This window comes from Spermophilus citellus, assembly GCF_964194105.1.
Source record: "Spermophilus citellus genome assembly, chromosome: 1".
In the NCBI taxonomy this organism is placed as follows: Eukaryota; Metazoa; Chordata; class Mammalia; order Rodentia; family Sciuridae; genus Spermophilus; species Spermophilus citellus.
In genome coordinates, this window is record NC_138182.1 from 107,217,700 (window position 1) to 107,235,111 (window position 17,412).

Sequence of the window (17,412 nt, forward strand, 5' to 3'; positions counted from 1 at the left end):
TCCTGGCATGTGGATTCAACGTTCTCTGTGTGCCCGCCGTGGCATCATGCAGGTCCACAGTTGGTCAACACGCTCCTTAGGCAAACCTCTGAGGTTTGGAGTCTTCTTTTTAGAGCAAATTTTGTTTTTCTCTTTCTTTGATTAGAGCACTGTGCATCAATGTGCCTCTTAGGAGTTTAATTTGTGAACGTGGAAGTGGAACGAGTGTGAAGCTTATGGCATACCTGTGGGTTTTGTTGGAGCTGTGTCACTGCCACAGCAACCTGACTGGCTAGGCAGAGAGTTCTGAGCATTTCTCTGGTGATTCCTGTGTCTAGCTTCACTGCTGACCCCTGAGAGCTCTGGGAACTGGTGTAGTGCCCTGTGTCAGGGTGCACCTGGGGGGCAGGTGCCCCGAGCTGCTGTGTGATGGCTTGGTCCTTGCCCCGTGTGAGCAGTTGTTGCCACGGGCACCAAACACAGGTTCACTGTGTGTGTTCTTGTCAAGATATTTGTGACATTTTATGATTTAATGCAAGGAAATTTGAAAAAAATTGACAAATTAGCCAATTCCTGGAAAACTACATCAGAATTTACATAAGAAAAAGTAGAGAACTCAAACAATCCTATAGCTTTTTAAAGCAATGGAGTCTAATTTAAAAAATCTCTCAAAAGAGCTAAATTCATTTATCATGGGTAAATTATACCATATATTTTTGAAATAAACTACTCTGTTCATGATCATCCTTCTAGAGAATAGAAAGGGGATATGTGCCCCCTGACTCATTTTATATAGATGGTATAATACTGACATAAAAATCTGGTGAAAAGTGCATTCAACTTTGCAATCACAGGCTCATCTCAGATGGATACCAGGGCCAAAATCCTGTGCAGAACACTGGCAAACTGCATGGGGCCCATACTGAGAGCACAGTACACACTGGGTGAAGATTGGAATCCAGGACACAAAGTTGTTTATTGATCAGAACATCAACAAATCAGTATGATTATGGCTTGAAGAGACCATGAGAGAAAAGGCATGAGTCCCCTTCAGAAGATAGAGTGCCGGGTTTCAGTTCATGACTAAAATGCTCAGGGGTCACTCCAGGGAAACTGGGATGACTGGATTGTGCAAAATAACTACACAAGAGATACAAATACCTTTTTCATTGAGGTCCTTGTGACGGCTCCTCTGACCTTAAGGGTCTGCAGGAAGACAGAGAGAGAGAGAGAGCACACTCTAACCCCTTTTGTTAAGGAGAAGCTATTCAAATGAGGCAAGGGGTCAGGTTTCAGGGGTCTGAGTCTATCTTCCTGATGTCCACTGTCAGCAGGTTGACTGACACCTGGATAGGCCACAGCCAAGGGCACAGTAAGAGAAGGGGACACACATAAGGCACTTCCATGGAAGATTCTATTCTAAACAGGGCAAGGGGTTATATTACAAAGGAACAGATGAGTATAGCTCCACCCATGGGGCTGTAGCAAGACACACCCATGCACGAGACACCGACCCTCAGACCCAAGAAGGGTGGGGAAAGCTCTGCCACATTTCTGCGACTGAGCGCCTCAGCACCCAGCTGGGGAGTATGACTCAGTCAAGTGCAAGGTTGGTCTCCCACAATAGAGAATGGAGTGCTCAATAATGTTACAGAAAATGTGGCACTGGAGAGAGACAAGCTATGCTTGGAGATGTAAATAGCAAGATTCTTTCAACTCCTGTGCAGGCTCAACAGAATCTTCTCCGAAGGCTGAGCTCTCCCCTTTGTTCTCAGCATCTTAATACAATACAGACTCCTGGGTTTCAAGACTTCCCTCATGCAAGTGGCCTTGCTCCCTCCTCGATATCCAGGCAGCTGCTGAGCAAGCCTGATTACAGAAGCAGAGACTTGCAGACTGCAACTGTTTACACAGAGAGACCCCTCAGGAAGGAGTTGCTGCTGCAGTAGAAGTTTGACTTCTCGCCTGAGAGACATAGTTTAGCTTCCTTTTGTGTTTAGACCTTCTTAGGCTGGGGTGTGGCTCCATGGTGGAGCACTTGCCTGTGTGTGGGAGGCCTATCAGGTCCCAGCACTGCAGCAAACCCCTGCTCTGGTAAGAAGAGGAGCTTCCTAAGCCCTCTGTGGAGGGCACCACAGCAGCAATCGCCACCCTTTAGCATAACTCTGAGCACTTCCCTTTTAAGGACAACAGGGCCACATGACAGTGTGTCCAGCCTCATGTAGATACTGAGGAGGAATATCAAACAGAGACTCACAGCTTGGGTAAAGTGAGCGTAGATTCCACAGAGGCGGTGGTCAACACTTCTGTCTGTAGATGGGCTGCAGAGTCAGAAAGTAACAGAACTACCATAGTATCCCCAGTACCATGGTTGTAACTGCATGCAGAGGAAGCATATTTAAGGCCTCAGAGGACAAATTAGTAAGTATGTTAGGGAGACACAGAGGTGACACGAGTCAGTGTTGAGAAACGTGTAGAAGACAGAGAAACGTCTGCTCCTGATGATCCACAGAGTTCTTTTTCAGGGAGTGTGAAGATTGTCAAGTTGAGTCCAAAGGCCAGGCGGAGACACCGTACCATAAGCAAAGAGAGAACATTCAATCTGTCTAAACCCAGATGTACTCTTCAGCCATAGTACAGAAGACAGCTGGGCACCACAAGGGCATAGAGACAGGGCCAGGAGAACAGCACATGGAGCCCAGAGACCTGAGCATCCTTTACCATGGCAAGGGTGTGGGGCACAGAAAGAGGATGGCTGTCAGGTGAGTGGTGTGGAGACCTCAGCCACAGGTCTGCATGGAAGAGAATGGAAGTGATGTCTCCCTCTCTCCACACACAGTCATCAATTGGGTGCATCAGATTCCCACCTGGAGTAGAACCAGCTCTTAGCAGGTGGTGTGGATCGTGTATGACCCCAGAGTAACAGGTTCCTACACAGGACATGATGGCGCTGCCCACAGAGGCAGATCAACATATGTCTCCTGAAATGAAGGACTATTATTGAAATATGTCACGAGCCCCAGAACAAACATGAAGGAGAGCTCACGCTACTGACTACTGAGTACAAGTCTCAGCAGGGAGACCAAGCACCATTGGCTAGAAAAGGAAAAGCCTCAGCCACATGGGCCTCAGGATAAGGCACAGGAGTGGCTGAACATCACCAGAGGAGAGAAGCTGTCAGGCTCATAGCAGGCAGGAGCTGGGTGATCCAGCAGAACTCATGCCCTGCACGGTCCTGGGGGGACTCTTCCTGGTCATGGGCAGGTGCATAATCCCCAGGGAGGAGCCTGTGCAGAGAGCTGTCACAGTGTTCCCACCTGCAACAGCCCCATGCAGCAGGGGCAGGCTGTGTCACACACGGTGGTCCCTTGTGCTAAGGGTGCCTTGCTTCTACAGGGCACGAGCTAGTGTAGCCTGCAGAAGGGTCTGTCCTCAGCTGTCTAGCCAGATGGCTTTCCTCAGGTGGCTTCCTGCCCTGGACAGAGTCCCTGACCTACGTGTCCCTCCCCTCTGTCCCCAGAGCCCAAGGTGGTGTTTGCTAAAGAGCAGCTGTCATGCAGCGAGGTGAAGGCCCAGGCGGGGGCGAGTGCCACTCTGAGCTGCGAGGTGGCCCAGGCCCAGACAGAAGTGACATGGTACAAGGATGGGAAGAAGCTGAGCCAGAGCTCCCAGGTGCGCGTGGAGGCCTCTGGCTGCAGGCGGCAGCTGGTGGTACAGCAGGCAGGCAAGGTGGATGCCGGGGAGTACAGCTGCGAGGCCGGGGGCCAGAGGGTCTCCTTCCATCTAGATGTCACAGGTGGGTGCTGCTAGGGCTGGGTGAATGGAGGGAGGGTGGTAACTCTAAGGCACCTGTGGTAGCCTAGGCTCTGTGAGGCCTGTGTCCTTCCTAATCTTGGGCCTCAGCATCTGTGGCCCAGCTCTGGGTGGAGTTGGGCACTGGGAGTTGTTTGTACCTGGGGAGCATGTCCTCCAGGGGCAGGGGCTCCCTCTACCTGCCTGTTCCTATTTGCTGGGCCCAGAGCTCCAGAAGCCCTTGCTTTGGCCCTTTGGAATCCTGCATGTCTATCCTTTCTTGCTTCCTCATCTCCTCCCCTCCCCACTGTGACCTGTCTCTCAGCCTGGGAAAGTGTCACCTATGGCTGGAAACCTTGTTCCTGATAGCCAGACTGGTGCTGGGATCTCTCCTGATAGGTCCAGGATGACAGCTGTCTGCTGATTGGCCCACAGTGGCTCATAGCTCCCTACAGATTTTTTCCACACTGGCATTGAGCTCTCTGCTGATTTGCTGGCAGTTGGCTGTCTGCTGATTGGTTCACACTGGCACTTGGCTTTCTGCTGATTGGCCCACAGTGGCACTTGGCTGTCTGCTGATTGGCTGGCACTGAGCTCTCTGTTAATTTGCCCCCATCTGGCACTGAGCTGTCTGCTAACTGGCCCACACTGTTACTGAGCTCTATGCTGATTGGCTGGCACTTTGTTCTCTGCTGATTGGCTTGCACAGGCTCTGAGGTCTCTGCTGATTGGCTAGCACTGGCAGTCTGGTCTCCTGCATTCCTTTGGTAGCTGTGGCCAACAAAGATGTGGGTTTCTGGTTTGGTGCTCAGGTGGACTTCCCTGCTGTGTCTGCCTCCCCCTGCTTTTGTGCCCCCTGCATGGTGGGAGGGCTGGGAAGCCACTGATGGGCTGGGGTCCCAGGGAGGAGAAGGGTCATGGTCTATTCCCAATGGCTGGGAGGGTTTTGGCATCAGGAGGTAGGCCTGGCTGTGGTGGCTTTGTGGGCTGTGACAGTGCAGTTACCTGCAGGATCAGAGTGGATCAGGAAGTGCTTAGGGCTCTGATGAGGACAGGCTGCCCAGCTGTCCACCCACCAGCCTTGGAGTTTGCAGCTTGTGTCATTTGTAGGATAGAACTTAGGCATGGCCATGCAATGTTCTGCTCATGATGGACACTCTGCTCGGCCATCCCTGGGGTGGGCTTGGGCTGTGAGACAGGGCTGGGTCTCTTCTGGAGTCCCTGACTTGTGTGTCCTTTCCCTCTGTCTCCAGAGCCCAAGGCAGTGTTTGCCAAGGAGCAGCTGGCACGCAGCGAGGTGAAGGCCGAGGCGGGGGCCTGCGCCACTCTGAGCTGTGAGGTGGCCCAGTCCCAGACAGAGGTGACGTGGTATAAGGATGGGAAGAAGCTGAGCCAGAGCTCCCAGGTGCGTGTGGAGGCCTCTGGCTGCAGGCGGCAGCTGGTGGTGCAGCAGGCGGGCAAGGTGGACGCTGGGGAGTACAGCTGTGAGGCCGGGGGCCAGAGGGTCTCCTTCCATATGGATGTCACAGGTGAGTTCTTGTGGTTCCACCGTCACTGTGTTTGGAGATGAAGGGGAGCCTTGCCAGTGCCCACAGTGACCTGGTGTATTTTCCATCCATGTCCATGTCTGTACGTCTCCTGAACTCACACCTGTGGCTAGGCCACTGGGTGTGAGAGGAAGTGTGTGAGGAGGCCACGGCTGTGTGCTGCACTTGGCATGTCCACCTGTGATGTCCATCTCATATTCCCATAACCTGTCCTGACCCAGCAGTGTTAGTCTTTTCTGGACTCTGCTCTTCCCTGGTGCTCAGGGCTTAGCCAACGAGGGTCCCTCTCTGGAGTATACCACAGTTCCTCCAGGACTCACCCAGCCCCCCACACGCTCTTCCTGCCAAGAGATTTTTGAGTTTGTTGAACCAACCTGGGAAATCCCAGACACTCAGCCAGATCAGGATTTGACCAATGCTGACATGGGCTATGGAGGGTCAGTTGTGTAGGTGTTCTGGAACACTCTTCCCTTCTTTCCAAGGACTTGGACATGCTGTCTACCCCTCTGTGGACACATGCTGTGCTACTCACAGGAGAGGTTGGAATCTTGTTTTCAAAGCAATTCATGTTTGTGTTATTTTATCTCTCTCTCTCTCTCTCTCTCTCTCTCTCTCTCTCTCTCTCTCTCTCTTTGTGGTACTGATAGACAAGTGCTCTACTCTGAGCTACATCCTCAGCCCCAGTTCCAATATTCTGGACCAGAATTCCCCTTGGTGTTCAACTTAGCAACTTAGAGGTAGAACATAGTTCTAAAAAAAAAATGTAGTTCATCAATATAGTGCTTTGGCACAGTTGGTGAGGCCGGGTTACTATTTGGCTAGGCTGTTCCCTTTTCCTGGGGACTCTGTGTCTGGTTCCCTGCTGATTCATGGAGACTGCTTGTTAGGAGAGTTGAGCTTCCTGTCAGTGTGGGCATGGTCCACAGGGATACCACATAGCATCCCCGACCTTGCAACCCCAGATGCTCCCAAGGCAGAGGCTTTGTGCTGACATGACCCACAAGTCATGGGCTCCACATTGCACAGCTTCACTTCATATACAAAATTATTAAAAACACTGTATAATCACCTTCAGGCTCAGTGTTTAAGGTCTTCATGAAACATAAATGAATTTTGTGGTTAGCATTGGGTCTCATCCCCAAGAAAGCTCAACATTTGTCTGCAAAGATCTTGAAATCTTTTTTTTTTTTCAATCTGTAATCCAAAGCACTTTTGGCCCAGGCATTTTGGAAAAGGGATTCTCAACCCATATTTGGTCTATATACCAAACCCTGTAATATCTATTTTTGATACATTATTTTAATAAGCATATACATTATTTTATGCAACCAGATTTGAAAAGTTTTGATAAATTATCCAGTTTCTTAAAGACTAAATAAAAACTGACCCAAGAAGAAATAGAGAGCTTACATAGTTCTCAGGGTTGTTAACAGTGGAGCCAGGAGGAAAGCGGCTTTTCAAGGGGCAGTAGAAGCCAAGTGGCTCCAGTGGAGAAGTCCCCACATGTGCTGGAAGTGAACTCTCCTGTATCCAGGGAGGTTCCTGTAGAGAATAGAAAGGGGTGCACTTTTAAGTCTCACTTACAGAAGTAGTAACATTGGTACTAACACCAAACCAAAAAAATAGGAGGAATTCATATTTTAGATCAATCTGTTGTCAGTATCAACTGAACAAAGATTTAGCAGGCTGAATTCAGTAATACATTAAGAGAATCAGAATGCTAATGGAATTCTTCATCCAGGGATACATGTCTGCTTAACATTACAAATATCAGGAAATCAACATGAAGCATTATCATATCTGATTGAAAAAAATGTAGTTCATCAATATAAGTGCAGAATAAAGTATTTGATAAAAATTTGACACTGTAAATTCAGAAGAAATGTTTGACAAAATGTATCCTCAATCATGCTATAAAATTCTTTTGTCTTAAGATTTGTAAGGCAGTGCAAAAAGATGTAAGTAGAAGGTTCTTTCTCAATTTAGTAAATAGTTTTGTACAAAATTCACAAAGGGAAACCCTGAGAGTGTCTCTGAGAGCAGGAACCTCCCAAGGCAGCAGCTGTCACAGGTGAAGGCGCAGTGCATAGCACGGTTAGGGAGGAGAGGAAACGAGAGGTGTGAAATCAGGAAGAAGTGAAGGTTACAGATGGTATGATTTGTCCAAAAGCTAAACCACTGGCTCAATAAGATCTGAGACATCGCAAGTGCCATATATAAAAACAATATAAAGTAAGTGTGTCACAGCACACTAGCAATAAGTGATTTGAAAACGACCCCATGAAAGATCTGAAAGAGCTTCAAAAGTGCTGTTAGTAATTTCAAGCCTGATAAAAGACATCAGAGACCCTGTGTGCTTTTTTGAGAGATGACAAAGATATACATAAATGGACAGAAATATGTGGAAGGATCAGGGATGCTCAGTCCCGGTCAACATCTAAGCAAGTGTGTTTTGGGATGGGGTGCAGAGGTGAGCTCACACACAGACTTGTGCAGAGGTGGAGTCCCAGTACCCGGTCTGCATTACCTTTTCCCACTCTGCACACGTGTGAAGAAAGGATGGCTCTTCTGTAACACAGGGTCGTGTGAGCACGGGAGGGTTCCTGTCTCACAACCTGAGAACGAAGTATGCACACAATGCTGGGTGAGAGCTCGGTAGCAGATTTATCAGAAGCAAGGCCAGCTCCCACAGCATGGAAGGATCCCCAAGGGCACTATGGGGACCCTATGTCCAGGAGTCTTCTGTCCAGGAGTCTTTATACTGCTTTAATGAGGAATTAACCTTTGACTGGAGAGTTCACTTGACTGTTGTCTTCCTATGACTCAATTCAGAGTGTGCAATTTTAACTTCTTATTCCAACAGTGGGATGGTGTAATGTGTTTGTTAACTTGAATGTGTCTTGTTCTCATTCTTTAAAACAGAAGAATTGCCTAGGTTCAAAGCAGCTCCTTGGCATTGATCAATGTTGAGGTCATCAAGAAACCTGGGGGAACAGCAGGAAATGTGGGCTCCAAGCGCGAGTAGAGTCTTCCAGTTAGGAGCCAAAACAAAATAGAACCCAAGCCATCAGCTGTAGCCTAGGGTTTGAATCTGGGGTGGTGGGACCCCATTCTATGAGGTCCAGATTTCTATTTGCCTATGTGTCTCCTGCCTTACTTTGACAAATGGAGCTTTGAACATTTAACCACTTGAAAGAATTAGACCAGTAATTCACAGCTTATAGGGTAAGTTCAAGATGGGTTGGAGAATTCAGTGCAAAAGTCAAACCATAAACATCTGAGATGATGGTGTGTACTTTGTAAGGACCTGAGGAAGGAAAGCTTTCCTGCATAGAACCCAAATGCACTCACCACAAGAGCGAGGTCAACATATTTGATCACATTAGAACTAAATGCACTGACTCATCAGAAGACTCTAGGCACAGTGAAAAGATAGGAAGATGTTCACATCATAGCAGTGGTCAGATCTCAGGCATTCATTATACAAAGAAGCTGAAAGTGAAGGGAAGAGGACAGTGCTACTGGGCATGGAGTGGAAACTGTGGACTGACACCCAGGATGAGTACACACTGGTGGCTAACAGGAGTGGCTCAGGCTTCAGAGGAGCTGCCAACATGCTCAGATCAGGAGGAGCTGGGCTCTGCCAGGGCCTTGCCCAGAGCTCATGCCCTGCATGGTCCTGGGGAGACTCTTCCTGGTCATTGACAGGGGGGTGCTGTGTCCCCAGGGAGGAGCCTATGCAGGAACCTGTCAGAGAGTCCCCACCTGGAACAGCCCCATGCAGCAGGGGAGGGGGCTGTGTCACACACTGTGGTCCCTTGTGCTGAGGGTGATAGGGCTTCTCCAGGGCATGAGCTAGTGTGGCCTGCAGAGGGTCTGTCCTTAGTTGTCCAGCCAGATGTCTTTCTCCAGGTGGCTTCCTGCCCTGGACAAAGTCCCTGACCTGTGTCCCTCCCTTCTGTACCCAGAGCCCAAGGTGGTGTTTGCCAAAGAGCAGCTGGCACGCAGCGAGGTGAAGACCGAGGCAGGGGCTAGCGCCACTCTGAGCTGCGAGGTGGCCCAGGCCCAGACTGAGGTGACATGGTACAAGGATGGGAAGAAGCTGAGCCAGAGCTCCCAGGTGCCCGTGGAGGCCTCTGGCTGTAGGCGACAGCTGGTGGTGCAGCAGGCGGGCAAGGCGGATGCTGGGGAGTACAGCTGCGAGGCCGGGGGCCAGAGGGTCTCCTTCCGCCTGGACGTCACAGGTGGGTGACATCCTGCCAGGGCTGGTCAGGACGGATGCTTGCCTGACCAATTGGGGCAATCAATATTTACCTGCAGGGCTCTCTGGCCTTGTGCATGTTGGGGCCCTTGAGGGACCCCTTCCTGGAGCTTCCAGATGCTGGAAGGTCCTTGGGTCAGAGCACCTAGTCATTTCCGTACATTTCTGGGTCTCCTGCCCAGGTTCCTCTACCTGTCCACCATAACTCTATCATAATTCCTGTGATTGAGGCTGGGGCACAGGAGGTGCAGAAAGCTGTTAGGGCCCAGAGTTGGTGGAAAGATCTCCTCCCCAGCTGGAGTCTCCGTCTAGGCTAAGGCCCCCTGCATGCTGGGATTCCAGCTTGGCTGTCAGAAGTCTTGGCCCCAATGTCCTCTGCAGATCCTGGCTCTTGTCTTGATCCTGGGGGTCCTGACAGTCCAGCTCTTCTGAGGTGGGCACTATGGGATGGCACCCTGCCCGCTGCACCTCAGTCTCATTCGCAGCCCCCTTCCCTTTCCTCCATAGCCCCACCCACCCATGTGGTCCTCTCTGCACTCTGTGGGCTTGGCATCTATTGAACACACAGTACCTCTGTCAGAAAGGCTGGCAGGAGTGTCCCTCCAGGCTGACACCCTCCCAAAGAATTCCAGCAGTGTTGATGCAGAGCATCCCACACCAGACTTCTCACTGTAGCAGTCTCTGTCCTTGACTGTGCTCCTGACCACTCGCCCACCAGCCGCTGACTCTGCAACCAATGCTCTATCCGAGTGCTCTGAGGGCAGGATGGGAGGGCCTTCTTGGCTTCCCTGGCCCTCTCTGCTCTGGTGCTCTCTCTAGTGCCCAAAGTCAGTCTCTGCTCTTGGGGTTTGACACCCACACAGTTTCCTTGGGCTGCCTTTGAGGATGCCACCCTCCCCGCAGTTGGGGGAGGCCTGATCTGGACTGCTAGCTGCCCTTTCTCCCTGTGGTATCTGTTTGTGGGTGGATTTCTCTCTGAAGGGCAGGACCTTGGGTAAAGAGCTGGTGGCCCCTAACCTGGTAGCAACTTCTTCTGGCCATCCTGTATGACCCTGAGGACCCTAAATGGTGGCCCTTAGGTGCTGGCCCAACAGAGGCAGTGGTTAGGGCTAGTGTGGAGAGTCCTACACCTTCATGTCAACTGACCTCCCCCAGAGCCAGCACCTGAGTCCCAAGCCCTGGAGAGATCTGGCCGCAGGGAGCCTCTGGTGATCAGGGAACATGAGGACATCGTCCTGACAGCCACGCTGGCCACACCCTCTGTGGCGGCAGTGACTTGGCTCAAGGATGGTGTGGAGATTCGGCGCAGCAAGCGGCACCAGGCCACCAGCCTGGGGGACAGGCACACCCTTACAGTCAGAGAAGCCCAGGTGCTTGACAGTGCAGTCTACAGTTGCCGGGTAGGCACGGAGAGTCAGGACTTCCCAGTGCAGGTGGAAGGTGAGCTCCTCCAGGACCACTGGGCCTGCTGCACCCACCTGGTGCAGCCACCCATAGCAGAGCCCCGTGGAGCTTGGGATACGCAAGGTAGCTGACGGACATCCCCTTGTGCTTGCAGAGGTGGTTGCCAAGTTCTCTAGGCCTCTGGAGTCCATCACAGGGGATCTGGGTGGCACAGTGACCCTGGCCTGTGAGCTGAGCCCACCACAGGCGGAGGTGGTGTGGTACTGTGGGAGCACGCAGCTGCGGGCGGGCAAGCGCTTCCAGATGGCCGCCGAGGGCACCCTCCGCTTGCTCACGGTGTTGGGCCTGCGTGAGGAAGACGCAGGAGAGTATGTGTGTGAGAGCCGTGATGATCGCACCAGCGCCCAGCTCAGTGTCCGTGGTATGCTAGGTGGGGTGGGGGGTGTAAGCTGGGGATGGTAAGGGGATGGGGCAGTGGGCCACCTTCCAGAAACTTCCCTGAGAAGGTGTGCAAGGGGTGGAGATCTTCACACAGAGACACTCCTACCTCCTCAAGCAGACCTTCCCCTGCAGTGCCCCGCGTGGTCAAGTTCACATCTGGGCTGAGTGCAGTGGTTGCAGAGGAGGGCTGCGAGGCCACCTTCCAGTGTGTGGTGTCCCCCAGCGATGCAGTGGTCACGTGGCACCGGGACGGCATCCAGCTGCAGCCCAGTGAGAAGTTCCTCATATCGCAGAGTGGTGCCAGCCGCAGCCTGACCATCTCTAGTGTGGCGATGGAGGATGCGGGCCAAGTCACAGTGGAGTCTGAGGGCGCCGCCTCTTCAGCTGCCCTCCGGGTCAGAGGTGAGCTTGGGAAAGGGACCTGTGGGGCAAGCAGCTCCCTGCCACAGACTCCCCTGCAGGCTGGTTCCAAGGAGCTGTATTGTTCCTGCAGCCAGCTAGTCTGGCTGACCTCAGGGGACACAGAACCTGTCCACCAGGAGATGGAGGTGACTTGGGTAACATGAGGAGCTGGGCGCCTTCTCCCTAGAAGGAAAGATACCATCCTGCAGATGCATCTGGTGGGGAAGGGCCAACCGAGGTTGAGGCACTCAAGGGAGACTTCCTGGAGGAGTCGGGGCCCAGCTGATCTGGTGATGGGAAGGTGAAGGGAGTGAGGCTGGCAGCTGGTAGAGGCAGAGGCAGGAGACGGGGAAAGCTTTGAGAGCCAGAACTTCACCTGAAATAAAGTGGGAGCCATGGCAGGTTCCTAAGTGAGGGAGTGATGGGGACAAATGCACTGGGGCACTCACAGAGCAGCCTGGGGTGGGGAAGCCCTCTGGAGTCTGCTTTTCATTCCTTTATACAAGCACATGTTCTTGGTTGTAGTAAAGTGCAGGGATTCTAGTGGCTCTGATGGGCACCACCCATTTGCTGGAGACCAGATACTGCTGGCCTTGGGCCACACTTGGTAGTTCCAGGCACTAGGGCATGGCACGGTTGTTCCAAGCTGGGAGGCTGGGCAACGTAGGGACCTGGTGGGGACAGTGCGGCCATCTGGGTTATGGGCGGGCTGGCCCTGGGTGTCTAGGATGACCTTGGCTCTTGCGCCATCCCAGAGGCGCCTGTGCTGTTCAAGAAGAAGCTGGAGCCGCAGACCGTGGAGGAGCGGACCTCTGTGACGCTGGAGGTGGAGCTGACGTGTCCGTGGCCCGAGGTGAAGTGGACCCGGAACGCCGCAGTCTTGGTGCCGGGGGAGAATGTGGAGATCCAGGCGGAGGGCACACGCCATCGCCTGGTGCTGCGCAGCGTGGGCTTCACTGACCGTGGCTTTTTTGGCTGCGAGACACCAGATGACAAGACCCAGGCCAAGCTCACTGTGGAAAGTGAGTGTCGCTGTGCTGGCTGGGGCCTGGGGTGTCGGGAGAGGCGGGGCGCCACCTTCTCCTGAGGGGCAGGTCCTGGGGTGTGGGTCGATGGCCGCTGGCCTCTGCTCACCTCTGGCACCTCCTGGGGAAGCTGGCGGTGCCTACCCTGGGGTCCCAATGCTGGCTGGTGGAAGGGCAGGGCTCTGGGTACAGCGGACCACTGGCGCCTCTCCTGCATCTCCACAGTGCGCCAGGTCCGGTTGGTTCGGGGCTTGCAGGCAGTGGAGGCGAGAGAACAGGGCACAGCTACTATGGAGGTGGAGCTGTCGCATGCCGAAGTGGAGGGTACCTGGATACGCGACGGACTGCAGCTGCAGCCAGGGCCTAGGTGCCATGTGGCTGCGCACGGGGCCACGCACATTCTCACACTCTCGGAGCTGCAGCCACAGGACAGTGGGCTAGTGGCCTTCAAGGCAGAGGGCGTGCACACATCTGCCTGGCTGGTGGTCACTGGTGAGTGGGTGGAGGTAGCAGGACCTACTCCAGAGAGGCCTGCGTCCTTCCCCAAGGTGGCCTGGGAGGCAATGGGGACATTGAGGACCAGGATGTGTGACTTGAGACAGCTAGAACTCCCTATCACCCACCTGGAAAGCACCTTCTAGACCATTGATCACCTTCCTCCTGTCTTCCCAGAGCTGCCTGTGAGCTTCAGCCGCCCACTGCAGGACATGGTGGCTACCCAGAAAGAGAAGGTGACCCTGGAGTGTGAGCTGTCCCGTCCCAATGTTGATGTGCGCTGGCTGAAGGTGCTTCTCTCCCACTCCTTTATGCCCTCCCTGCCTCTCACCAGTGGCAGCTGCCCTCCACCAGTGCCTGACCAGGCCTCTTGGTTCCACAGGATGGTGTGGAGCTACGGTCAGGCAAGACCATGGGCATAGTGGCCCAGGGTACCTGCAGAAGCCTCATCATCTACCGGTGTGAGATGGGGGACCAGGGCATCTATGTGTGTGACACTGGTGAAGCTCAGAGCTCTGCTTCTCTGAAGGTGCAAGGTGAGGCTTGGACAGGTGGAAAGGGCAGGGCCTAGGGTTGTGAGTGCCTCCTTGCGCACCTGCAGCCTGCAGCCAGGTGCTTGGCTGCCTGTGCCCTTAGCTCTCAGCAAACTGGAGCCCTGGGTGGGAGCACCAGGATGGCCACTGTACCTGCAGGCATGGCTGGGTCTTGCTCCCTCCTCAGGCCGAAGTGTCCAGATTGTGCGGCCCCTGGAGGACGTGGAGGTGATGGAGAAGGAAGGTGCCAGTTTCTCCTGTGAAGTCTCCCATGACGAGGTGCCTGGCCAGTGGTTCCGAGAGGGGATTAAGCTGCGGCCCAGTGACACTGTGCGTATTCGCCAGGAAGGTGCGTGTGGGGCAGGCTGGCTGCAGGTGGGGTGGACCTGCCCCCAGGCTGCTCCCTTCATTCCAGGGCTGGGGGCTTTTGTCCCTAGGAAGGACATACACTCTCATCTACCGGAGGGTCCTGGCAGAAGATGCAGGGGAGATCAAATTTGTAGCAGAAAACGCAGAATCGCGAGCCCACCTCCGAGTGAAAGGTGAGTGGAGTGTGGAGAGGGGGGGACTGGGGTGTGGGGGTGTACGGGGTATGTGATAGCCCCGCCATCCCAGACCAGACCGCTTGCTGGGACTGGGACAGCAGTGGTCAGGAGGAGGAACGGGAGTGTCACATCTTTCACAGGAAGATGTGGTCGAAGAGGGAGGAGCAACCTGGGGGGTGTGAGGACTCAGGGTCTCAGTGAACTCTCCCTCCTTGGGTTGCAGCCATCACTGGAGAGGAGGGTGTGCACTCCAGCAGGTGGCGATGTGGCCTGCCAGGGCAGGAGAGGTGGGAGGGTCTGAGGTTGTGGGTGGGGGTGAGTGCAGGATGGGGGCATGTGGGATGGGGCTTGGGCACTGGGACTGTGGTGTGTGGAGCTGGACATGCACATTCAGGGTACACATCAGCTGTGATGTGTGAGGCGTGGTGGGGGGCACGACCATGGTGCAGTGGTCTGTGGCACACAGCTGGTCCTAGACCAGCCTGGATGGGGACAGTCTGGCCCCTGCTGCCTCAGGTGTAAGTGCACAGGCTGTTGGGGGCAGCATCCAGTCCTTCAGCAGCCCTGCTGGGGGAGCCTGTTGCCAAAGTGCTCATGGTTGGGCCCTGAACCCACTGGCCACACACTGCAGAGTTGCCAGTGACCCTCCTCCGCCCGCTGAGGGACAAGATTGCCATGAAGAAGCACCGCAGAGTGCTCGAGTGCCAGGTGTCCAGGGCCAGTGCACAGGTGCGGTGGTTTAAGGGTGGCAAGGAGCTGCAGCCTGGACCCAAGTATGAGATGGTCAGCGATGGCCTCTACCGCAAGCTGGTCATCAACGACGTGCAGCCAGAGGATGAGGATTCTTACACATGCGATGCTGGCGATGTCAAGACCAGTGCCCAGTTCTTTGTAGAAGGTGTGTTCCAGGCCAGCGGCAGCTCTCAGGTTCTTGGGGGTGGCTGTGGTTCCCAAGATCTGTGCTGGAAGTCCTGGAGGTGGCCCGACTGGGGACATCCAGGCAGCTGGATGTGGACACAGGAAGATGTGGGTGCAGAGGGAGGAGCAACCTGGGGGGTGTGAAGACTCGGGGTGTCAGCGCACTGTGGGGAAGGTTTGTGTTCAGCAAGGACCTCAGAGCCTGCGGGGGTGGACAGGTCCAGCCTCCAGGTCCACCGTGACTACCTCCTCTCCCACAGAGCAGTCCATCACCATCATACGGGGCCTGCAGGATGTGACCGTGATGGAGCCTGCTCCTGCCTGGTTCGAGTGTGAGACTTCCATTCCCTCCGTGAGGCCACCCAAGTGGCTTCTGGGCAAGACTGTGCTGCAGGCAGGGGCGAATGTGGGCCTGGAACAGGAGGGAACGGTGCACCGGCTGACCCTGCGGAGGACCTGCTCCACTATGACTGGGCCTGTGCACTTCACCATTGGCAAGTCCCGCTCCTCTGCCCGCCTGGTTGTCTCAGGTAAGCTGAGGTGGGCATGGCTCAGGGCCTCCAGTGGGCGTGGCTCAGATGGTGGGTAGTTATGGCCTGGGCTCACAAGGTGGGGGTGTGTGGGGATGCACAGGACAAGGTGGGCAGGATGTATGTAAGGGCTGGGCACACCATGGTGCTTGTGGTACCTGGGCCCGGGGTGGTGGGTGGACACAGCTCAGTGGTTTGTTGGGGGAAGGATCAGGGCATGGGAGATTTTGGCTGGAGCTGGTGCAGGGTTGGGAACCAGTGGTCAGAGGCCTGCAGAGCAGGGTGCAAGCGCTGGGGCAGGGCAGGGCAGGATGTGTGGGGCCAGGGCATACATGGGTAGGTGTGTGGGGTGCGGGGTATCTTGGGGACAGGGAGGGGCATGTGGAGCAGAGTGGGGCAGGAGAGGAGGGGCAGGTCATGATGTGCAGGGCAGAACGTGGACTCAGTGGTGTGGGTAGAAGACTACAGAAGAATATAGCTCAGACCCAGGGCACCCAGTCCTGTGGCCCCACAGCCCTGCCTTATTCCCGCTATAGACATCCCGGTGGTGCTGACCCGGCCACTGGAGCCCAAGGCCGGGCATGAGCTGCAGTCGGTGGTCCTGTCCTGTGACTTCAGGCCGGCCCCTAAGGCCGTGCAGTGGTATAAGGAGGACACACCGCTGGCCCTGTCGGACAAATACAAGATGACGCTGGAGGGCCAGATGGTAGAGCTGCGCATTCTCCGGCTCACCCCTGCTGATGCTGGCACCTACCGGTGCCAGGCAGGCAATGCTCAGAGCAGTGCTGAGGTCACTGTGGAAGGTAGGACATGAGGTGGGCAGGCCATGGGAGGGCCTGGGGTGGGCTGTGGCCGTGGGCAGCACTAAGGCCCGGTGTGTGCCTTCTAGCTCGGGACGTGACAGTGACGCAGCCGCTGCAGGATGCTGAGGCCACCGAGGAGGGGTGGGTGTGCTTCTCGTGCGAGCTGTCCCGTGAGGATGAGGAGGTGGAGTGGTCGCTCAACGGCACACCCCTGTACAACGACAGCTTCCACGAGATCAGCCATGAGGGCCACCGCCACACACTAGTGCTGAAGAGCGTCCGGCGGGCTGATGCAGGCACCGTGCGCGCCAGCTCCCCCAAGGTGTCCTCTACTGCCTGCCTGGTTGTCCGAGGTGAGCTGTGCTTGTGGGGTCTATGGGTCCCCTCTGTTCACGGACAGGTATCAGGCTTCCCTCACCAGCCCCATCTTCCCTGCAGCCAAGCCAGTGGTGTTCCTGAAAGCACTGGACGATGTGTCCATGGAGGAGTGTGGCACGCTGGCCCTGCAATGCGAAGTGTCAGACCCCGAGGCCCGTGTGGTTTGGCGCAAAGATGGCGTGGAACTTGGTCCCAGCAACAAGTACGACTTCCTGCACATGGCGGGCACAGGGGCCTCGTGGTGCATGACCTGAGCCACGAGGATGCTGGCCTGTACACCTGCCATGTGGGCAGTGAGGAGACCCGGGCCCGGGTCAGCGTGCATGGTGCGTGGCCAAGGGCTGGCCGAGGTGGGGTGT

The 17,412-nt window shown here is 54.8% G+C and overlaps 1 protein-coding gene across 1 annotated transcript in view; it reads left to right on the top strand.

The window, feature by feature from the left end:
* The window catches only part of LOC308645326 (obscurin-like), a gene marked incomplete at its 5' end in the record, with an annotated part of 148,115 nt that overhangs the window by 64,726 nt on the left and 65,977 nt on the right, over positions 1-17,412 (top strand). The window contains 18 exon segments of the mRNA XM_081287369.1: positions 3,500-3,775; positions 5,025-5,300; positions 9,287-9,562; positions 10,735-11,019; positions 11,138-11,404; positions 11,557-11,826; positions 12,582-12,848; positions 13,077-13,343; positions 13,524-13,636; positions 13,729-13,882; positions 14,067-14,228; positions 14,317-14,421; positions 15,056-15,322; positions 15,603-15,872; positions 16,409-16,675; positions 16,762-17,028; positions 17,114-17,278; positions 17,281-17,379. Coding sequence (XP_081143495.1) covers positions 3,500-3,775; positions 5,025-5,300; positions 9,287-9,562; positions 10,735-11,019; positions 11,138-11,404; positions 11,557-11,826; positions 12,582-12,848; positions 13,077-13,343; positions 13,524-13,636; positions 13,729-13,882; positions 14,067-14,228; positions 14,317-14,421; positions 15,056-15,322; positions 15,603-15,872; positions 16,409-16,675; positions 16,762-17,028; positions 17,114-17,278; positions 17,281-17,379 — 4,053 coding nt within the window.